The 24,287-nt window shown below is 38.7% G+C and overlaps 2 protein-coding genes across 15 annotated transcripts in view; one reads left to right on the top strand and one right to left on the bottom strand.

Annotated features, from left to right (window-relative positions):
* The window catches only part of LYN (LYN proto-oncogene, Src family tyrosine kinase), a 53,696-nt gene extending 51,467 nt beyond the window's left edge, over window positions 1-2,229 (top strand). For 9 of the 10 annotated variants that reach the window (XM_072998938.2, XM_072998940.2, XM_020812954.3 and 6 more), the window contains exon 13: window positions 249-2,229. In XM_072998938.2, the coding sequence (XP_072855039.2) occupies window positions 249-451 (203 nt within the window). In that variant the 3' untranslated portion in view covers window positions 452-2,229. The remainder of the gene's footprint in view (window positions 1-248) is intronic. The other variant, XM_078393755.1, reaches the window with a different exon arrangement.
* A 2,439-nt stretch (window positions 2,230-4,668) lies between these two features.
* The window catches only part of LOC110089712 (kinesin-like protein KIF20A), a 31,024-nt gene continuing 11,405 nt past the window's right edge, over window positions 4,669-24,287 (bottom strand). For all 5 annotated transcript variants that reach the window (XM_078393753.1, XM_072998941.2, XM_072998942.2 and 2 more), the window contains exons 9-19: window positions 22,714-22,825; window positions 20,601-20,672; window positions 18,637-18,783; window positions 17,848-18,013; window positions 16,407-16,568; window positions 14,917-15,056; window positions 9,796-9,961; window positions 7,193-7,298; window positions 6,964-7,031; window positions 6,111-6,230; window positions 4,669-5,426 (exon numbers count right to left, since the gene is read on the bottom strand). In XM_078393753.1, the coding sequence (XP_078249879.1) occupies window positions 5,157-5,426; window positions 6,111-6,230; window positions 6,964-7,031; window positions 7,193-7,298; window positions 9,796-9,961; window positions 14,917-15,056; window positions 16,407-16,568; window positions 17,848-18,013; window positions 18,637-18,783; window positions 20,601-20,672; window positions 22,714-22,825 (1,529 nt within the window). In that variant the 3' untranslated portion in view covers window positions 4,669-5,156. The remainder of the gene's footprint in view (window positions 5,427-6,110; window positions 6,231-6,963; window positions 7,032-7,192; window positions 7,299-9,795; window positions 9,962-14,916; window positions 15,057-16,406; window positions 16,569-17,847; window positions 18,014-18,636; window positions 18,784-20,600; window positions 20,673-22,713; window positions 22,826-24,287) is intronic.

Raw genomic sequence — 24,287 nt, forward strand, 5'->3', positions numbered from 1 at the left:
ACTAGGTGTGCACGGGTGTTGGAAATACAAAACTTTAGTTGGTGAACAACAACCTACACCCCATCCATGTGCATATGCATGCTCATCCCTTGCAAAGTCAAATGAATTTGCTGTTACTCAAAGCTTGGAAAACTTACTTTTTTAGACTGCAACTTCTAGAATCTTTTGTGGTCACTCTATAGCTAAGCTCAGCTTTGACACAGCTGAATAAACCAGACTGAAAGGTGTTTTGCTTGTATTGTTTACAGGTATGAGTAATTCTGATGTAATGGTAGCTCTTCAGCGTGGGTATCGCATGCCAAGGATGGAAGCCTGCCCAATTGAGCTCTATGATATCATGAAAACATGCTGGAAAGATAAAGCAGAAGAGAGACCAACATTTGAATATTTGCAAAGTGTCCTTGATGATTTCTACACAGCGACAGAAGGACAATACCAGCAGCAGCCTTAGAGAAAGAAGGAACTGCTCTGCCTTCCTCTGATTGGTGTAAACCTCGTAATAGGACAATGTGGTTCAGCCAGTTACATTTATGCACTGGGACATCTGTATCTCTTGCACTTCCTGAACAGAAGCCTGCAGCTCAAGTAGACAATGCAAAATATCAACAGCCTGCTTAAGGTTTAAAGTCTTCTACTGATGATGCTTTCTTTGTATTTTGCTTAAATAAACTTCTCAATAAAACAAATGTTGATGCATCACTGAAAGATCAAAAAGAGAAGCCATCCCTATGCAAACAGATATAGAAAGACAGAGCTGCAACTGTAATGAAAAGACACAAAAGCTCATGACATAATTGGAACTTAACAGCAAGTGGCCAAGAACATTATGCGTCCTGAAAACAGCTTGTTATGGAGCCAAACTAGATGTTGTACAGGAGATGCAAGAACAACCCATGTTAGTCTTTGTTCTGTTTAAAGATTATCTGAAAACTAGCTGAGGTCATAATAGGGAGCAAAGAGTGAATAATCTTTTTCTTTCTCCACTATTTCTTCACTCTAAATTCCCCTTTCTTAGATGCTTGCAGATATGAAGAATAGAATGTATGGGGCCACAAACAAAGGAGGGTAAGTTTAACCACTCCCCCAACCTCCTCAAAGTGGCAACCTGTATGCCTATATCTCTTGTAACATCTAGTTTGGTCTTCAGCTTCCAGAAAGTTCTTTCCTTTACTCCTGCTAAATGTAGGGTGGATTTTTTTTTGGGGGGGGGGGGGGGAAGGTAAACTTTAAATGGCTGCTGTTGCATTGATTTTAGTGTTAAGATTAAAGAAGTTAATGTGGTGTTTCATTGTAATGTTGATGTAGTGTGGTAAATGGGCACTAGAAAAAATAATGTCCTATTTTCAGTAGGTAATTCAGGTGTGAAGTCATGTGTCACACATTTCATCCCTTCCTTTTTGTATGCCAAAGCAGTTTATCATTCAAAGATTTTACATGTAGAATCCTATATCCATATATATCTGTGCATGAATGTATATGAATTTTGGATTCTACACTTAGGGCCCTTGAAAAACTATATATATCAGGAATCAATGAATCTACAAAAATCTCTACATGGTTTAGATTTTTTAAAATAGTAAATTGATAACATTTACTAAAGTATTAATAGTCTTAATAAAACCTTTTCTGTTGAAGGTTGCCCTTTTGGAGGCAGCAGTTTCAAACACATAGTTAAACATGCTGTGGTTAACTGATGTCGAAAAGGATGGTTTCATTTTAGGATGGTCTTCAGCAGTGCTTTCTGAATGTACAGGTACTATGTATTGGTGTTCTCATCCTTGGCTATGTAGCAGATTCCCATATCTCTAATATGGTGTTCAATGTAAAAAGCACAGCAATGGTACAACTATTCTTGCATATATTACATAGGTTGAAGGGAAAATGTACTTGAAAATCTGGCTTGTAATCAGTTCCAGTAAGAGAGATATCAAGCTGTGAATTGGATGACAGGACACCAGAATACTCAGTGCCTTAGCCTATCTCTATTGTTTTATTTTCCTCTAAGAACTGAAAAAATGTTATGAAGGGGTTTTCTAAATTTTAAAGTTCTATAGAAGATCACAATGTTTATGCTCCGCTGCAGAAACCAATATTATTGTTGTACACATGCCATTTCCTGTTTTTAAATGAAGAGATCCAGTTTGCAGACTGTAACCAGATCTTCATTATGTAAATACTTATTTCAGTTTCACCTTGATTTTAATAAATAAACACTCTTGAAATGTTGAATCATGCAAGATTTAATTGTCTTCTAAGTTGTTAACACAAAGGTTGGATTCCTGTTAGTTACGTTTCTCTCGGTATCCTCCTGGGGAGGCTCTCTGAGTTGGGGATTGGTGGCCTAGCTATTACTTGGCTCCAATCCTTCTCGGAGGACCGTTCCCAGAAAGTCCAGCTTGGAGAGAATGTATTGGTCCTGTGGCTCCTCATTTGTGGGGTGCCGCAGGGATCGATCATCTCTCCAGTACTGTTTAATGTCTATATGAGGCCGCCAGGTGGGGTCATCAGGGGGTGTGGTGCTTTGTATCACCAGCATGCTGATGACATGTAGCTTTACATCTCCTTTTTTCCAACAGCAGTGGATGCTGTTGCGTCCATTGAGCCTGGGGCCTGGACAGCAATGGATACAGGAGACTGGACTGAGGTTGAACCCAGACAAGACAGGTCCTGAGGGTGGGCACCCCATCTATCAGTGGTTTGGGAAGCTCGCTCTCTTTTGGGGCAGCAGCTCTCAGCACAAAGAATGTGGTCCGCAGCTTGGGGGTCCATCGTGACCCAGCTTACCGTGGAATCCCAGGTGGCATCTGTGGTCCGTTCCGCCAACATTGAACCAGGCCTTCTTGGCTGTGGCCCCCCATCTTTGGAACACCTTACCCCTGGAGATCTGACTGGGACCTTCACTGGGAATTTTTAAAAACAATTTGAAGACTTGGTTCTTCTGGCAGGCTTTTCCCCCCCCCTCTCATTACATAGCTTCCTTATCCCATCTTGGATCCTGTTTTCTTTATTGATCTTTATTGCTTTTATGAACAAAGTTATTTGAATGGTGTTCAATACAGGCCGCTGTATTGAAAAGTAAGTCTCAGCCCGATTCCCTTCTTATGCTGTTCAGGGCCAGTGTTCTTTCCTGTTCAACAGTGGAGCACAGCACATCCATATTTAGATACAAGGCTGAGAGAGAAGTATAGATACTTGCTGCAAAACCTGGTTTTAAATCACCTTCAGGTTTGTGTAGTATGGGTCTTTTTATAGCAAAATGATGCTTACTGGGGATTTTCTTGAACCTTGAGAAAGGAAGTGAAATGACTTAAATTAGGGCATCTACTTGGCTGTGTTTTATGGATTAAACTGAACCCCTCCACCTTTCACTATTTGCTGATTTGTTGCTTGTTCTGTGTCAAGATGAATGGAGCAGCAAATATGTCAACTATTTTCATAGCCTCCTTAATACCAGAATTTATGAATCATCTCCTTGTGTCTTAAACCACTGACAGCATCTCAGCTTCAAATGAGCAGCATCAATGATCAAATTTAGCTGGCACCATGCTTCATCAAAAAGAAGGGTCTTAATGCAGATGGGAAGAAAGATAAGACCTCCATCCTCTGAATCTGCAAAATCCAGGATCTGAATTCAAAGTCAAAGCCACTCCTCTCCATAGACACGAACAATGAGTTTAAGAGTTCAAGACAGTTCACCCATAAGTATGATTAATGACATGGATAAATAAGCCCTATCAATTGGTTCCCCCCCCCCAAGCAAAGGTTTCATCACACCTGTTGATGATCACCCATATTTTCCAAGCAAGATTGGTCTTCTCAATTTATGTGAGTTATTTTAAATCTGGGAACATCTAAGGTCACCTATTTCTGAAAGGGGGGTTAATAGTTTTACTTTTAAAAAATCATAATTCAAAAAAACCTTTGCCTGTACTTTCCCAAGCTTGGCACAGAGCAAGAGCAAACTGTCTGCTACAACTGTACTTACTGTTCTGAATACTAGTTTAAAAGTTATAATGTTTTGATGGACTGCCCCCAATTTTACAACTGCCTTATAGAAAGTTTATTTGCTCTAGCTTCACAGCATCATTGTTGCACTCTCATGTAGCAATAATTCAAGGGCCATATGTCAGTCGTAAATGGGGACAATGGCATGCCTTACATACAGAAAGCTGGGCTTATGCATGCTTTGATATTCCAAAAGGCAAGAATTATATGGAGCTGGCTTCCTCAATAACTACTTGTAGGCATCTCAAAGCCCTGGTTTCTAAGAAGATCAGATGCCTATGCTCCACATCTTTTCTGACAAGAGAAGATGGGGGTCATACAGACTCTCTTCAGAAAGTAATCCATACACACTGGGCTGGTGCTTTCTCATCCATACTGCACACAATGTGATTTTCAAGCAATTCACTGAAATTTCAAATATAAATAGCAACTCAGTTTTAGCAAGTGTACGAACTTGGGAAAATAGCAGAAGTAAAGTCAGATTCAGATTGAGTGTACACAATAAGAAAGAGGTTATGGCCTAGTCATTATCTTCCAATAGCTTGTGATAATCATAGCGTGAAAGAAAAGCTTTTAAAACATTCTTTGTCAACCTATCATTAAAATTTTACCTTATGTAACACTTTAATTCCCTAAATAATAAGCATTTAGTTTTATTAGCAGTCACTTGTCAAATAATACAAAACATTTTTATTAGTAATATAAGAAATGGCTGTTTTGCGTTATTTCCACTCACAAAGGAAAAAATTCAGTAACAGAATGAAATAACATTCTTTTGATGATAGCATTTAAGTTTAGAACATTACCTGCATTTCTGAAACAGTAAAAAATTCCAAAACGTAACCTAGTACAACACATATCAAACAATGATGTATTAAAAAGTGCTCTTATTCCCCTGTTATAAGGCACTAAGAAACAGAAAAGAGTACCTACTGCAGAGATTAACGGAAGAGTGTCTACCTTCACTTCAAAGAATAAGAGTCCATGCTAATTTGCCACACAAAAGCTGGCATATCACTTCAGTTTTAAGTTAGAGACATCTAGGATGTTTCCATTTCTTTTGTCCCTTGATTTTAAAACAGTGGTCAATCACCCATCTACTGCCTTGACAAATTCAGTAGCTGCTCTAATATGCTTAAAAAGAATCCAAGTTATTTCATTTTATGGGCTGATGTCAGTCTGTATAAAGCTGTAGGTGAGATGCCTGGTTTTTCTGGTTCTTTGGTACTGGGCATTTTAGAAGCATCTGCTACTGTGTATTTCAAATTTGAAAAGAAGCATTTCTTTGATTTCTGATGCTTAAGCTCCTCTATGTTTAAGAGTCGTCGGCTTTCATCTAGTTCTTCTTGTAGACGAGACAATGTGGCTTCCAGCTCATGGCCATGCTTAGCCCCATTCTGAAGATCTCTCACTTCTTGTTCCTATAACACATTCAAAGGTATTTGAAGTGAGGTTAGTCATGAGATATACTGTTTTTAATCTTCTGACATCTTCTAAACCAAAGCATCCTAATTTAAATGCTTAAGATTTTCTTTCTGAAAGAGTCTTCAGTTGAACTCTTGAAGTCATCAATCTATACTCAAGATGAAATATTCCTTTGTAACAGCAAAGTAAAGGATGGTATACTTACTGTGATACGTAAGTGTTCTACCAGTAGTTCTTCATAGAAGGAAAGTTATAAATTTGGCAAAGAACCTCTCTTATTTACTAATTTCCAGTTGTGTGTATGCATGCACACACATACACGCAAAACCCAACTTTCCCTTCTGAGATAAGGGAGACTTCATTTTTCTAGCGACATCTCAGGGCATTTTGAGTTTTAGCCCAACAAATTTGGAAGGCATCAGTCAAGAGGCTGATTTACGGCCACAGCTTAAGAAGCTATAATGAATTTGTACAGGATAAAGATCATGGACTTGGCTTTTTGGGGGGTTAATCTTATTCTGTTGTCTTAATAATATGTTATCTTAATTAATATGTAGTTAATTTCACATTTTAGATGGGGTAGTGATAGAAAATGGAATAGAGTGAAACAGAGAATCACAAATAGCAAAGAGAAGAGATATAGGTAGCCTAGATACAGATTTATTAGACACATGACCAACCTTAAGATTTACCACCTGTTTCAGTCTATTATTCTCTTCTACTGATTTTCTGCAGGCTTCATTGGCATCTTGCAACATTTCATTTAATTTCAGTATTTTCAGCTTCAGTGATTTTATTAACTGAAAAAACAAGTTACAATTACAATATTTATGAGCATTGGCATTATGGTAAATAACTATTAATTGCAGGCTTCAATGAACTAAGGCTTTATTTCTTTTGGAAGAATTTATGGATTTGAAACATTGGATTGTGAAGTTACAGGGGAAGCACCTCAAAAGCCCACCAACTTTAATTCATTGTCTCTCATATAACCATTTTGTACTTCCCTTGAACCCAGGCAGAAGGTTTCATGAGAACATATTCTCCTTTCTCTACAATCCCAGAGGTGGTTTTTCAATCAGTCAGCTTTCCATGTAACTACTATTGTTGGATACAGCATTCTACACATGTGTATGTTCTTGATTCCAGGGATGGGACTTGAGCTGTGGGAATCGCTGTCAAGTCAGACTTAAGTTTCACCAGTGACTTGACTTGTTTTTTGTTTGTTTGTTTTCAATGAATCAGACTTGACTCATGACTCAGAATGGACCCACCCCTCCTTTTTTTGGGGGGGGGAGCTTATTTTTAATTGGTACATAGACTTGGGTTTTGGGAGTCAGGACTTGATGCCAAAGACTGGATTCAGACTTGGGACTAAAGACTCAGAGCCGGACTTAGGACGTGGACCCAAAGACCTGCCAACATCCTTGCTTGTTTCTCACCTAGGGCCGCCACATCACAGTCTTGACAATCATCTAAGAGACCAAGAGCCACTGGGAGCCTTTCAACACAAGCTAGGATTTTGATAGTTACCTCATCTTTTTCTTCACACTGTCTCTGCAAAGCATCTGATGCCCTCTGCACTGCCTTACACTTGATATCTGTGTAAAACAAACAAAAAAAGTCTGAACAGTATTCTAGACAATAGTTAAAATCTACCTTGAAACAGATGTTAACTGTATAATTAGAACTTAATCCTTGTTAATGTTGCAAAAAAGTAACATTTGTTCCTGGGTTCAGGAGCATAGGATTAGTTTCCTACCTCGGTTAATGTTTTCTTCTGTTGAGTTTGAATTAGGACTTTCTGGAAGCAAACCATTTTGTTCTCCAAGTGTTTGTTTCAATTGGATTATTTTCATTTCTCTATCCTGAACAACGGAATATGTGATATCAGTTTACATTTTACATAAAAGGCACATTTTTCTTATTGTACTAGAAGCCCTTTCAGAATTATTAGTGTTATTTTAACTTAGCTTTTCTTCTTCCAAGACCTCTTCAAGCAACTGTTAAACCACATTTAAGACCTAATTCCTTAAGAAGTCTGAAGCACTTTATAAAACAAAAACAAAAAAACACACCACTGTATGTTGTGCTATATGCCTTACTCTCTAGAGCTTATTTTTGCATAAAATGAATAGCTCAAAGAAAGAACTCCTTAGTTTTTATAAAATTTTGAGAAAGGTTTGAAATTCTTAATATATTAATCTGTATTTTTTTAAAAAATATGTATTTATTTAACATTGTTTCTGTGTCAAATATACTGTATACACATCACTTTATAAGTAACATTTGCCTGTCATGAAGAGCTTATAAACCAGAACAGAAATAGGAAAGCAACAGAAGAAAGTGTGAATGAAGGAATGAGAGCAGCAAGACAAAGATATGACTAAAACCAACTGCTTGTTTTAACTACAGTAAATCCACTGAATCAATTGTTAGATGACAAGTAATTTAATTAGCTTACTCCAGAAGGAACTAGCAATCAGATTTCAGCCTATTCAATCTTCAGTATTTCAACTATATATTTTCTTGGCTTTATAGGAAGCAGAAGACTGAAGCCTTCCTGGACAAAATGAATCCTGAGGATGAACTTAAAGGAAGAAAGGAAGGTAACTGAACACAGGTATTCTGGATAGCAATGCCAGTGTAAAGGGCAACAAAGGAAATGGTCAGAAGATCATTGGGATGGACAAGTGAGCCTCTCAGGAATGTATCATAATACATACACAGAGAGATAAAGTAGGACATTGTCGCAGAAAGCTCTGGAAGTCTGTAATGTCTCGGGTATATTCCTGTTCATGTGACACATCCTTGCGTATTCAGATGACAGCTGTCACAGTATCCCGTTATAATAATAACTGTCAGGGTATAGAATTTTATAGGCCTGAACCCATATATGTTTCATTAACGAGCTGCAATTATGTGCAGATGAGAGAAAAGCTGAATCATCCTAAGCTGATGCAATGAGGTGAAACCAGAAAGAGCCCAGGTGCAGAGATGAGGTCACCTGGAACCCGATTGGACTGGACAGAGACAAGATCATGTATAAATATGGACTGTGTCTGTGATATGTTCTCTTCTTCTGATGTGATTTTCTGCCACGCATGCTGTCGGACTGTGTGAAGACTTCTAGATGTGCTGTAGAGACCTGCCTGTATATAAGTGTACATATATGTAAATATAACCGTCAAAGAAGAGCTGGTAAAGTGTCTTCATTTACTCTGCACCAGAAACGTAACAATAACTATGTTATTATTAGGTCAATTATAACTTATGGTGGCCCTCTTCAGGGTTTCCTAGGTAGAGTATGCTAAAAAGGAGTTTACTACTCCTTGTGAGACTGTCCTGAGTCTGTGCAGCTTGCCTAAGGCCACACAGGCTGGCTCTTCTGCAACACATAGTAGGCAACTGACCTCCCAATTTCCGACTCTGCAGCCAGATGCCTAACTCACTGAGCTGTCTAGCCAACAGTTCAATGGCTTAGGTATCTAGCTGTGGAACAAGATTGGGAGTTTGGTTCCCAAGCGTGCTTCCTGGGACAACAGCCAGCCTATGTAGTCACAGGTAAGCTGCACATTCCCAGGGCGCCCCCAGATAAAGGGAATGGGAAACTACTTCTGAATGTTCTTGTAGCGAACAGCCCTGACCTCACCTGCCCATCACCACAGAACATTGACGCAGGAGCCAATGAGTGAATGGAAGGCGGAGCCAGGGGGGAGGGAGCAGGATAAAAAGATTGGTGGATGGGGTCTGAGAGAGAGAGAGAGAGAGAGAGAGACTGAGACTGAGACTGTGTGTGGCTTAAAAGCGGACAAAGAGTGAGTTAGAGAACTGTAATAGTGTAGATTGAAGCAGAGGGTTAAAAGATTTTTGAAGTAATATCCTAACTAATTCAAATATAAGTGACTTGCAACCTGTAATTTACCTCAAGAATATTTAGTGATTATTAACTTCCCTGATTAAATAAGAGACTTAGGTTCTGACAGCACACGCGTCTCAATACTTAATTGATATTAAAGCATTAATATCTGGTGGCAACGAAACAGAAAGAATAGTGAGGACCTCGTGAAGGCCTAGGGGGATCGGGACCTCATAGGGGATTGCAACAGTTCTCTACATGGAAAATCCTGAAAAGGGTCTCTATAAATCAGAATCTACTTGATGGAACACAATTAATAACCTTCTAACATGAGCATTTTAACTGGAGCAACATATCCCAAGTAACCAAGGTTGCTACTCTCCCTCTCCCACAACACCTGAAATACTTTTTGGATTTCAGATTTGCCAGTTCTACCTTGTAAAACAATTTCCAATGATGTCTTAGAAACAATGCCAGTAACATGGCAATTTTAAGGCAAAATGTACCTCAACTTTTGCTTGTTCAGCTATGAACTCTTCCACTGGAACATAGTGCTCCTCAATTTGCTCCATTGCACACATATATGCATGCTTCTTTATGGCTTCCTTATACATTTCAAATTTACTTTCCAGCTTCTCCTCATAACTTTCTTTGAGATCTTCTAAGCGTTTACTGGATTAGCAAAGAGAGGTAGCTAGAGCAAAATACACTTTTAAATGCATATTTATTACATTTCTCCATTATCTCACACCACATGCTCAGTTTGAATATTAAGATCTCAATGTAGTAAGCCAGGATTTTCATACATTTCAAGAATCCACATATGGCTGCTCTGGTCCTCCTTTATGTGAGAAAATCAGGAAACATAATTAGGTCCCCCCATTATACTTGAACCAGGAATTCTGGTTATGGCTTCTAACTCAGCCAAGATACAAATGTCAGCTTGGTTAAAAGACAAAGTATCATGTAGTTGGATATTGCTCACTTCCTGCTTATGGAAAAAAGAGAAGCAGAGTAACTGTAAATGAGGGTGCAACCAGACAGGCATTTAGCCTGCTATTTCCCACTTGCTGTGAGAAGAGGTTGATTTGCTCCTTTTGACAGCCATCACATGATTCTGAATCATAGATTCATCGAATACTGAAGTTTAAAAGGGCCTATAAGGCCAACAAGTCCAACCCCCTGGCTCAATGCAGGAATATACATCAAAGGGTATCTGCCAGGTGGTTGTCTAAGTTTCTCTTTAATGCCTCCAGTGTTGGAGCACTCGCCGCCTCTTGAGGTAATTGGTTCCGTAGTCTTGCTGCTCCAACAATTAGGAGTAGAGATGGGGGTATTTATATTCATATACAAATATGAATACCCCTGCACAGGTGGACATAACGAGGGTCCAGCCCCCTGGGGCCGGATCATCCACTCGCTTTCCGCTGTTGTTGCAGGCGCTGCACTCCCTTACTATCACTCCAGAGCTCGCAGTCTGCAAGCCACTCCTGACAGGAGGTGGGAGGATGAGACTCGCTGCAAGGTTGAAGAGTGGCTTGCAGACTGCGAGCTCTGGAGCAATTGGAAGGGAGCGTGGACCCTGCAGCAACAGAACTTTGCTACTGCTATGGTTATATCAGACTTTCTGTCCGAAAGTAAGAGTATGGCATAGGTGAGTGGATGGTCCTCCCCCAGGGGGCTGGACCCTCTTTATGTCTACCTGTGTGGGGGTATTCGTATACAAATACCCCCATCTCTAGTTAGGAGGTCCTTCCTAACATTCAATCAAAATCTGGCTTCCTGTAGCTTGAGCCCATTGTTGTGTGCCCTGCACTCAGGGATGAGAAGAGATCCTGCCTGATCCTCTGTATGACAGCCTTTCAATTATTAGAAAAGTGTTATTATGTCCTTGCAATGAGGTGGAGATTGAAAGTGTTGATCATGTCCTCTTAAAGTGCTCCTTCTTTTGAGATATTGAGACATTCCAAGGGATCTCCTCCAGTCAATATTACAACACTTTCAAGGGAGTTCCAGAGAATTTTATGCCATGCTCTTACTCTCGGACAAGATGTCTGAAATAATCATAGCAGTGGCAAAGTTCTGTGCAGCAGCAATGAAGTGTCGCTATTCCCTCCGTGCACCCATCAAGGCAAAGCTAGATGTTTAGTAATGCTTTAGTAATAATGTGTACTGGCCACCCTATATTCTATATGCTCCACTACTTAAGACAATGAGACTGGAGGTGGAACAGAGTTTACTGAATTTATTTGCTGATCTCCTCAGTCCAGTGAAACTAAGAAGGCTCCATCTAATTTAGTTATATTGTAACAGGCTGTGTACATGTGATATTATTATTGCTACCTTATGCTACTTTTCATTGTATTTTTGTGTCATAGTTACATTTGGTTATATCTGCTAGTCAGTGACCATAATAAAGCTCATTCATTCATTCATTATTATATCACCCCTCTGTCTTCTTTTCCTAAGGCTAAGCATGCCCAATTCTTTCATTGTAATCAGTGGAGTATACCTAATTGTCCACAGAGCATCCTTACTCACACTTTTTCAGCCTCTGTCAGCAACTTCTACTTTTTGGTGCAAGTAGGCTTGCTCTGGTTTGGTCCATTTCCAGCAGATGTGATTGATGGAAATGGACCAAAAGTGAGCCTTCCTCTAATTTGCCGATATTGTGAAGTGACTTAATAAGACAATCACTTCAGGATACTGGCAAAATCATTATAGCTCCCTGGAGTGCTCTGTAGAGCAGTGGTCCCCAACCTTGGGCCCCCAGATGTTCTTGGACTTCAACTCCCAGAAATCCTGGCCAGCAGAGGTGGTGGTGAAGGCTTCTGGGAGTTGTAGTCCAAGAACATCTGGAGGCCCAAGGTTGGGGACCACTGCTGTAGAGTAAGGATTTTTTTAAAGTGTGTGATAAGGCAGAGAATATGAACTGCACCACTTTTTAAAAAAAGACAAATGGAAAGCTTCCTCCCAGAAATTGTCAGTTGCTTCTTTTTTTAAAGGTCCAAATGAAACTTATAAAAAACTTAACCTTTAAAAGAAAAGGAAATGTAAATACTAATTTCATCATGGAAAAGGAAATAGAGGGCCAACTCCCGTTCTTAGATGTCATGGTCCTACACAAAACTGACCTCCGACTGGGACACAAAGTCTACAGAAAACCCACCCACACAGACGGGTACCTACACAAAAACTCCAACCACCACCCACAGCAAAAAAGAAGCATAATCAAAACACTGGTAGCAAATCGGAACTGTGAAGCTCAGTTTCTTAGCATTGAACTCAATCATCTGAATTGGGCCTTACAGGCAAATGGCTACTCCAAAAATGAAATCACAAGAGCCATCAAACCAAGAAAACAACACCGAACTGAAGAAGAAAAACAGCCACCCACAAATAAAGTATTTCTGCCATACATCAAAGGAGTCATGGACCGCATGGGGAAACTTTTGAAAAAACACAATCTACAAACAGTATTCAAGCCCATCACAAAAATACAACAAATGTTATGGTCAGCAAAGGACAGAAGGGACCCTCCTCACCACTGCAGGAGTATACCAGATACCTTGCAGTTGTGGCCAGGTATATATTGGAACCACAAAACGAAGCATCCACACCAGAATCAAAGAACATGAGAGACACTGCAGACTAAAACATCCAGAAAAATTTGCAGGAGCTGAACAAGCCCTGAAATAAACTGGACATGAAATTCTATTCCAAAATACTGAAATACTGGACAACACCAGCAATCACTACATCAGACTGCACAGGGAAGCCATTGAAATCCACATGCACCAGCAAAACTTCAACAAAAAAGAGGAAAGTGTGAAGCTCAACAAAACTTGGCTCCCAGCTCTCAAAAATACAGCATGTAAAAGGTCAACAAACTCTACCCAGCCACAAGGACAGGGGATCACTACACACAAAAGACCAGCTAATGACACCCATCAACCACAGGAACAAATAATCTCTTCTCCTTGGCACAACAATGCACCCACAACAATACACACTAATCACCTATCTACAGAAAAAGACAAAAACCTATCTCACAGCCATAAATACTGCACTCCCAAAGCCAGCTACACCAGAGCACAGAGTGCTGTCCTCTGAAGATGCCAGCCACAGAGACTGGCGAAACGTTAGGAAGAACAACCTTCAGAACACGGCTAAAGAGCCCGAAAAACTCACAACAACCATTCTCCATTTGTATTCACGAAGGCTTTCACGGCCGGGATCTAATGGTTGTTGTGGGTTTTTCGGGCTCTTTGGCTGTGTTCTGAAAGTTGTTCTTTATATCCACGTTTCCTCAGTAAGCTTACTCTCCTCTTCCAATGAGGATACACAACTTCCCTCCTCCTAGTTTCAATGCTCTAAACAACCATGTGAGATAGATCAGGGTGTGAAGGAGCAACTAGTCACTTTTAGCTAGTTCACCCTGGGAAACAGCCACATTGCTCCTGGTAAAATATATTGATGTCTGAGTAAACCCATAGAGCCAGCTGGATAACTCAGTGATTTACATATCTGGCTGCAAAGCCAGAAGATGGAAGTTCAATTCCCTGTGCCTACAGCGAGAAGAACCAGCTTGTGTCATCATCCAACAAGGAAACAAAAGCAGTCTCCATCCCACAATCAGGTCTGAAGCCAGATTGAAATGGATCTATCCAGCCAGTAGCTCAGTGGTTTAGGTATCTGGCTGAGAAGTGAGAGGTTAGGAGGTTGACTCCTCACTGTGCCTCCTCGGAGAAGAGTGAGGCTGTGTAGTCAGAAGCAAGTTGCACAGTCCTAGGGCACCCTCAAAAGAGGGGAATGGCAAACTACTTCTGAGTGCTCTCTAGAAAACTTTGAAAAGGGTCACCGTAATTCAGAACTGACTTGACAGCAAATGATTATTCTTATTAAACATGCATAGGGCTGTGCTGCATGCTGTAAAGAGAAGAGGAATGGCCATTTCATAAAAATACCTAGAAGGTACTTGTAGGTCCAAAGAAGAATCTGAACTTGAAGCTGATACCAATTTTTTTCCCTGTACCTATTACAATTAATCAAGAACTGTTTGTATTTTCAGGGGGAAAAAATCACACAAAAAATTCTGTTTTAACCACTGAATGTGGAACTGAGCAGAATACGGAGTTCTTCTTTCTTTTTTAAATATAGGTCCCAATAATCTCCCTATTACCATGGCCATGCTGTCTGGATTTTAGACCTACCCCACTCCCTGTTAACCTTTTCAAGCCCTGGGACAAAGGCACAGCAATATAGTCTGAAAGTTCAGAAATAAAGTAAATGCACCTGCACCAAGTGACATAACATACTTATTTCCCAGCCATCTTATGCTCTTAGCATATACATACTATAGAATGAGGCAGCTGTGAGAGGCACAGCACAAATCAGCACTCAAACTACATGAGATTTCTCCTCTAATATTTAATGAGGAGCTAACATAACCAGAAAAATAACTTAAAAGCTACATTGTACAAAGAGGGAAATTTTCTTCATTAAATTGCAGTCATAATGGCCAGAATCATACTGGTCTCCACATAAGCTCTGGACAACCTGCATGTATTAATTGTGATTAATTGATAAGGTACTGTTCTTTCCAAGTAAGAGATCCTAAGGCTTACCTCCAAGCTTTTTCTGTTTCCATCAGTTGCTGAAACATTGCTTCAGCCATCTCTTTGCGTATCTGCACCTCAAGAAGTAGTTTGCTTTGTCTTTCTGCGGTCAGCTTGTCCTTTAAAATCTCTGTCATTTTCAAGAGATCCTGCAGCATTGTGAGCCAAATGAACAACACAGAAACAAGGAATGGAAACTAACAGTGAATGGTTCATGAACAGGACTGGGCAACATATGTCCTCCCCACCATATCCCTAAATTATTATTATTATTATTATTATTATTATTATTATTATTATTATTATTATTATTATTATTATTATTATTATTATTATTATTATTATTATTATTATTATTAAGAAAACTGACTGAATAAGTCAGTGAGTTAGGTAGATTGGACGTTCAATCTCCTTTCCAAGGAGAAAGAACCAGCTGGTGTAGCGCTGGAAAGGGTGCACACTTCCAGAGTGCTCACAGAAGAAAGAAGTACTGGCACACTGTTTCTGAGTAACCTTTGAAAGGGTGCTATAAGTTGAAATTGATTTGAAAGCATTCAACTATTATTTTCAGGGCTAGGGGGAGAGAATGGCTCCCAACTGATCTGTGTCCTGTAGTGGATGTAAGGGAAACCACTACTGTACCATGTTTTGAGGGACCCAACACCAATGAAATCCCCCACACACATAATTGTTTTTATATAAATTGTTTAAATGTTGGTGTCACGATCCCCACATGGCCCATTTGTTTCACCAGACTAAGAGCTCACGCTATGTGCCCCTCAGCTGCCACATTACCTATTATTAATAATTGAGGTCCAGGCCATATGTAATTTTAAAAGAACCAAATAGAAATTGTTTAGTGATACAGGTGTTGACAGAACAAGCAATGTTAACTTTTAAACAGATATTCTCCTTTATCCACTCTCAACCACCACTCTCCTGCCCAAACTTTAAAACTCTTTCAGTCTCCCAAACTCCCTATTTCCACACACACCCCTGCTGAGTCTTATATATCTCATGACTCCGCTCCTCCAGCACTCCCATTGGTCTATGCAGATATCATATGAATATTCATGACCTGGGCAAATGCCACAGTTGGCCATGGTGGAGAGGGGAGCAGAGGGCTTTTTCACTGTTTTTGTTTTGGGGTTGTTGTTTTTTGGTAAGATACAATTTGGGGTTGGGATTGCAGGACTGAGTGTGACCCTCCAAGGTCCAAGGATGGATGCACACAGTCTCTGGGCCTTTGCAAGTTGCCCAACTTGCACCAGAGAGCAGAGTTCCACAAATTCCTGTCAGAAAATCTCTGAGAAGTCTCTTATAAAAAGCAAAAATGTCCGGTAACACTGCTAAACACAAGTTCAGATACAGCACACCCTTTTATTTGCCATGCTGATTTAAAAATTGCTTGGTAACTATTTGATTCAATCAGCAGAATTTCTTCTGTTAAACCAAATGGACAAATTTCTTTTAGAAAAGAAAAGAAAGTTGGAAATTACCTCATGGCTCATAATCGTAATATCAATTTCCTCTTCTGCTTCAGAAGAGGAAGAGATGTCTGTGTCCTCAGGAAGTTGCTCAGTAGATATGTCAAAGTGTACGGTAGGCTTACTTTCCCTCCCAAAATAATCAAATATTTTGTGTGGAAATGTTTGAATGACCTGGGAACAATGAAAATGGACACAGTGGCTTGCAAGATTAGCAGTTTCTCCATGACTGATTGTGACTGAAGGGAAATGGAACCCAACATCATCTTTGGAGGTTTAGGCAGCCTACCCCAGGCTTCTAGTTTATACCATCAGATTGACTTCCCACAATTTCAGCCTTTTTAAATGTACATCTGCCTCTGCATTTCAGGCTTTAGGTCACATGCAGCAGAAGTGAGGCATGTGCACACAGCATCAAGAGCTAACAAAGCAAAAAAAGGTGTCTTTTTTTAAAAAAAAATCTTTAAAATGGACTGTTCTAACCACAGTTGCAGTATGTACCCAAGGGACATATCTATATCTAAAAGAGTTGTTGGTGGCCATGTTATTACTTAATATGAAGAATAAACTCTTTTCATTACTCAGGATCAGAAATATTCTCATTAGCAAAAATCCTTCTGTTATTTATTCTAAATCAAATCAACCACCACTTTCTATAGGAAGAAAAAAACAGTTGCTAGATACAAAAAATGTAAATTGTATTGGCGGGTTATTTTTCAAATGAAGGTATAGGAACATTGTGATAGTATCTCCCATTTAGATAGGCACACTTTATATAAAATTTACTTGAGACTAAAATGTTCAGCTATTATAAGAAACTAAGTTTAAAAAAAAAACCCTGGAAACTTTCATTCTAACATAAAATTAAGGATATCCATTAAAACTATTAAGCAACAGCTCCCTTTTCATTTTCCTACAAGAACAGAAAACAGGCATCCACTATTTAGCTTTGCAGCGCACAAATGCACTGAATGACAGAGGCCTCTGTGTTTCAAGCAGAATTTTTTAACCCAAGATCTGTCTCGAGATATTGGGTATCAAACCTGAGACTCTTCTGCATGCAGTGCACACACTCCTTCACACAGACTGGATGTGAATTTAATCCAACTCAGAAAAGAGAACAGCTAATTAACTCTAGCCAAAATCTAAATACACCAATGGAAAGATTGTACATTAGGAGAACATGTAGATGTCCTCATTAAAAAAAGTTTTGTATATCACCGGATTATGTCCCAAAGTCCATTAAACTAATTTGGCCAAAAGGAGTAAGCAACTCTAAGCTCTCTATTGGGAATAAAAATGTGGATTCTTCTGGCTGCATAGCATGGAGCTAGCCCAGCCAGGAAAAGTTGGCATATGAATTGGATTGTTTCCAGACAGTAGGTGACCACAACAGTGATGTTAAATATATTGCATCTTTAGTGTATTATAAAGAACAGAGAATCTTCCTTACTTGTTTTGCAACAGCAGAAAACTTCATTACATGCAGCGTCTCATCATATGTAGAAGCACACTGGTTAATGTTGACAATCATGCAAGCTTTGCCTTTGCCACAAAAGAACGGTTGAAATAAGCGAGTCAGTTTGCTTTCTCTGAATGGAATGTATGCTGGTCTTAATCTTGAAAAGAAAGTTGTATGAATGTTAAAACCAAGGTATGGATAATTTGCAAAAAGCATGGGTCCAGACACCTGCTATTGCTATTTTGTCCTTTACCTTTGATATTGCATAGCTATTCTCTAGCTCAGTTTTGTTAATACAACTGCTCTCATTTCTTCCTCTCTGCCCACCGTAAATTGAAAATGAGGATGTCCTACATCAGATAGGCTTTCAATCTTTTAAAGAAAAAAAATGCAAAAAAGGGGGGGCAGGGGTTGAGGAGTGGCTAGGAAAGCAAGCAGGAAGTAAGCTTTTCAACCACTGAGAAGAAACAACATGCTCAACAACCCCCAGGGCTAAATTTTCAAGACAATGCAAACATTTCTATCCATGTATACTTCAGACTAGAAGTCTGATGCAGGTTTTGTGGCTTTGCCATCTTTGTAATAATAATACACACTATGTTATTACAAACACAACAACATGCTTTTTATACTCATATAATCAAGGGGGGGAAGCTCGGTATCTCAACCTCTGGAATTTTCTCTGCTTGAGGAAAATGGGAAATGCACTTAATTAACGATAGTTTGGACCTAAAGCATTGTAAGTAGAATAATGTTTCAAGACCTGTTTTGGTCACTTACTTTGGATTTTGATTTTGTTTCAGGGCTGCAATGCATTTTCCAAGAATAAGGAGAGAATTATTAATGTTGCCTGCTTCTTTGAGCCTATCTCCAAAAGTTTGTGCTTTGTGGCATCTTTCTGATCCAGCCAGGTCACACAGAGAAAGCCTGTACGAATTAATAGATGCATCAATTTTTTTTTTCAGTTATCTGGCTCAACTAAGTACCACTGGTTTATTAATTAATTAATTTATTTTAAAAAAAGCTAAATCTGCCCTATAGAGCAACTGCCTTGAACCTGTTTCAAAATGATGAGGTGATGAACCAAGAAGAAATGGTTTGGATTCAGATTAAGAGGTCTGCATGGACCAAAACTTCCAACCCACCTTCTCTTGGTTGGTCATGAAGGCGCATGGAGCTTACCAAATTTGCATCTTCAGGACTCTTTTTAAAAAATAAAAATAAAAAACATTACTAACTCCACTAATAGATCTCTTCAAGCTCTTTTTATTTTATTTTCTCTCTCTTTCATGTCTTAAATTAACAACTTTTGACAAGGAGGCTGTCATGGACATCATTTTCAGACAATGGGAAGCACCAAAGTATTAAACTCCCCAGATCAATTATGATGATGATAACTTTGTGATATCAAAACAATTCTGACTCATCATGTCCTTTTTCAGGATTTTCTGGGTAGAGAAGTAGTACTAATTAGGTATTTGTCACGTAGTCCAACTCTTGTGTCTAAAGAAGTGGACTTGTCCATAAAAGCTCACATTTAAATATAGCAGTCTTCACGGTGCCATAACATTTTTCTTTATTTTTTAATTTTTCTTTTGTTTTTGCCTAATTCACTGAGCTATCCAGCAAAATCGTCAGACCAAAGTGAATCAAAAATCATCCGATTTTTCAGGAAGAATGAAAATGTACCAAAAGAAAACACATGGAAAAGTCATAGAGCTAACTGAAATAAGCCTTATGTTGTGTGAATGACATGGAAAATACTGATCAAATCAGCACAGAAATCCTGTACTTCTCTTCAAAATCTGAGGCAGAAACAATTGGTTACTGTTAGATTGATTGACAGTCATCCCAGTTCAGAAAGATCCTTCCCAGTCAAACCTCTCAAAGGCAACATATGAGGTTGGAAACAATCCCAACAGGTTCAATGGCCACTTACCTTCACCTTTTAATGCCTTTCAATTTCCATTGCCTCCAAATCATTAGCCATTTTCTATTAAAACTGTTTTAACATCATGAATGCTGGATGGAACATGAAGGATCCATGGTAACACTGCTCTGCCTTAAGTATAACCAGCAGCTTTTTGCTCTGCCCCATCCTTCTTCCTTGAATAGCCCAAATGACCAATTTGGTCCAATTTTCCACATTTGCCTGAAGATGGTGCCCATTCCTACTCAGTAGTATTTACACTGATGGCTAGTGGTTGTCCATGTCTTCAGATGAGAGTCCTTCTTACAAGTCTGTGCTCTGTCACTGAGCTGCATACCTTTCACTTAGCACAGCTAAGTGGAACATCAAGCACAAACTCTCGTAACATAGATGAGGCTGATATGGTTCCATTGGCATTCAATATAAATAGAAAGACAAGAAGCTCTATTTGGTCATTCTTAAAATGTCTTTCACGTGTGATGAAGGGTGCACTCTAGTCTCACCTCTTCCTTCATCACTTTTTTCTATCTGCATAAGTAGGGCAGGATCTGGATCTTTTTGTGTTCGTTCTCATGAAGACAAAAAAATCCCAGATAGAGTAGCTCATCTCTCTGTTGTTTGTGTGTGATAAAACAATGATGGCAGGATCAGGGAGCTCCAAGCTAGCTCCAAGGAGAGAGTGGTGGCTGCTTGTCCCTAAACAATTATTGAAGATGAAGAATCCTAGTTTGCCTTCCATGTATTGTTTAGAAATCACACTAGACAAATACATATATATGTGCCTTATCTTTAGCAGAAGTGAGAAGACACCTACTCAGAAACTCCAAGAATATGGGGCACATCGTCATCAGTCAGGCTGAGCAAACGGATGGAGAATATGCTGTGGCTGAAGGAAAACAGATATATGCTTCAGTTTTATTGTGCTATTATTTAATTACTTTGTCTTACATTTCCTGTATTGTCCATTTTAGCTTTCTGAAGTGGCATTTGGCTCATACACCTATGAAATGCTTTTACTTTACTTTACTTTACTTTACTTTACTTTACTTTACTTTACTTTACTTTACTTTACTTTCTTACTTTCTTATTTACTTACTTACTTACTTACTTACTTAACCTCCTGATTTAGTGTACCAAAAAAAAGTTTTTGACTTTAGCTGAAACATATATTTATGTCCAAACTTTATAATATTCTTAATACACATAGAACCCTAAGAATACAGAAAGTTAGGTATGCCTATGTACTATTGAGATCAATTGGGTAAATGCAACAAAGTCCATCGTTTCCCCATAGGATTTATCACCTCAAACTTTGCTAGTATTAGAGAGTCACTCTTGTCACCAGACACTGAGGCTGAAACTTCAGGCAGCAGATTTTGGCTATCATGAAAGAGAAGCAAATTATTACATATTGAGTTAGTTAATGTCATATATTTACTGCCAGGGAAAGGGAAAGTGCTTGTGAGATTTTTCTGCTCATGCATCACAAGGAATTTGTCTGGCTTTGAAGACTTGTTTCCCTGCCTTTGGCTGTGCCAGCAGTGATATCCCAAACAGAGAAAACCCTTGGGAAATAGTTGGGTATTGACTAATGTAATGCATTTAAAAATGAGAAACAGTATTATTGTTTAAACGTTTTATAGGTATTTTTTATAGAATTTAGCACTATTTAGTACCATGAACAAATGCGGCCGCTATGAATACCATACTACATGTTCAAACCAATTTGTTTGTTTAATATCCAACTCAAAAGCTTGCTTACAATTTTGTTGCATTTTAGTTGTTCCTCATAGCAGTATTGTCTAATTATGAGTTATGGAACTTTTATTATGGGTTTTATTTTATTTTTATTTTATTTAGCTTTTTTCACCAATGTAGTATATGCTTCAGAACTGAAGGATTGTGTAAAGAAACAAAGGACATCACTTGCTATCCCTCTCCCCATATTTCAAACAGAAATAGGTAGGGAAAAGGCTGGTTAAAACATGGAAAGTATACAAATACAAGATAATGTCATCTGGGTCCTCACTAAACTCCATGAATTCTGAGGCAGTGTGTTCACACTAACAAGTCATCGTCTGAAAGCAAACAATCTTTCTCAAATAAAGAATTGCCAGATATTGCCAGATGATGACCATATTCTGTGAAAACTAACAGACTTTCAGGGCTTGATGGGCCACAGTGGCAATCATATAAGGGTATGTTTGCCTCACAGACAACATCACAACACACAGTGTCTATTACAACAGACAGACTGTGTGCATCCATACTACTCCACAGTAATGGTAGTGATACCACTTTAACTACCACGGCTCCCTCCTGTACACCTTTTTCATTTTGTCAACTACTTAAAATTCTCTGCTAGAGACCTCTAGTGCTGCAGTTCTGGGAAGTACACTAAAGTTCTGGATGTGCCTCACAGAACTACAGATTTAGAATTCTTTCTGTCTGTCTGTCTGTCTTTATTTATTTATTTATCTATCTATTTATTTATTTATTTATTTGCATACCATATTCCTCCCTAGTGGGGACCCAAGGTGGCAAGTAAATAAAATCAAAACCCGCAATTAAAAACCTACAAATTTAAATTTAAAACTATAGTATGCAAATATTTAAAACATTATTTAATAACCTCCCCACCCTTCCCTGTCATAAGTGGGATGTTGTTGTGCCCTTCAGGTACTGCCAACAACTTGGATGTATCAAACAGGTTCGTCAAGTTTTGATTTGATGCGGGGCTCTGAGTGCTGTAGAAGAAATCGTCTGTTTTGAAACATTGAAGTGTCCAAATGTGGTTCAGAAGACTGCTGTATGGAGAAGAGCATGCTGACAAGCCCTATACTGAATGCACAGTACCTGGAATGTGGCCTTAATAATAATATCAGGCTCAAGAAAAAAGAACATCTTCATAATTAGAAGCAGCAAACCTTCTACTTGATTGCTGATTCATCCTGGTGCATGCCAAGCTTCTGTTCTTATTGCCTATTTTAAGTATTTTACAAGCCTCTTCTGCACTCTTTGTGTTGATCCACTTTAAATCTGGGAAAAGTAGATAGGGTTGTAAAAATTAGTATGCTTAAAGACAAGGAGCCATCTTACTATTCTAGTGAATCATGCTGTGAACTGACTTATTGTATCACTTTCACAGCACAGTACTATCAGTATATACTCAGAAGTCCCACTGAGTTCAAAACAACTGAACCTTATGAATAAGAAGTTGCTTTCACACAGGGACTGCTGCCATCTGCTTAGAAGAGAAGGTCCCATATGGAAAGGATATCAAAATTATGTTTTAAATGCCATTATGTGTAAATTAGCATATCTTATGTGATATGCTAACTTTGCAATTGGAAGGTGGTAAAATTGTCCCTCCAGAGACAAATTCCTTCAAAGTTATTATTATTATTATTATTATTATTATTATTATTATTATTATTATTATTATTATTATTATTATTATTATTATTATTATTATTATTATTATTATTATTATTATTATTATTATTATTATTATTATTATTATTATTATTATTATTATTATTTATTTGATTTATATCCCGCTCATCTGGTCAGATTGACCACTCTTATAAAGTTGCTATGCCTAAGCAATCAGACCTACTTCTGGATGACCAGTCATAACCAATCAACCAACTAATCAATAAAATTGATTGTAATACACAGCTGAAGGACATTTGGGGTGGGAGAGACAAATGTATTTTGCCTTTGAAGGGAGTACCTCTTCTAATTACCATGCTAACCATAGTGTACAATTAGTCATAATTAACAAGATTGTTCTTGTATTTCCTTGAAGCCTTTAATCAAATGTTATATAAAGTGTTGGCAATCATACTTGAACATGCATTTATTTACTTCAAGGATTTTGATCCCTAGGTTTCCATAGAAGCTTATACTCACATAAGATTATTAAAAAGAAGAAGACAAACAAGACAATCATAGATATCTACAGTCTTACAGTATAAAAGGCAAAATAACAAAGTAGCACAAGGGGTGAGAAGCAACAAGTGATAGCCGGACACTGTGAGTGTCATAGTTACTGCGAATATTTAAAAATCTTAAGCCAAAGCATCCAGATCGGACAACCATGGGATGGGTGTGTGTGAACATCTGGCCAATTGTCATGTTCCCAATTGGAACAACATCCCTTTAGTGGAACCAATTCCCTGATGAAAATAGTGTGCATTGGGTTCTCAATCTGAACAAGGCTATAGCAATGAAAAATGGTGAAGGCTCCCCAACCTCCTAGCCCCAACGTTGACTTTTTTTTAAGTCTGTTTGGCAAAGCTAAATGCATGATCAGTAACACATTTGGCCTGGGCCTTAAAGCCATCAACCTCTCAGTAGAGATAATGAAGTAAGCTTTGCAGTCCTATCCTTCCTTTTGCACCTGGCAGTGAGAATGGCTATACCAAGCAAGCAAAAGCAGTACTTAGAAGGGTAGAGTCCAGGGCGGGGGAGGAATAAAATCCCTAGGATGACCCAT

Source organism: Pogona vitticeps, chromosome 4, assembly GCF_051106095.1.
Source record: "Pogona vitticeps strain Pit_001003342236 chromosome 4, PviZW2.1, whole genome shotgun sequence".
In the NCBI taxonomy this organism is placed as follows: Eukaryota; Metazoa; Chordata; class Lepidosauria; order Squamata; family Agamidae; genus Pogona; species Pogona vitticeps.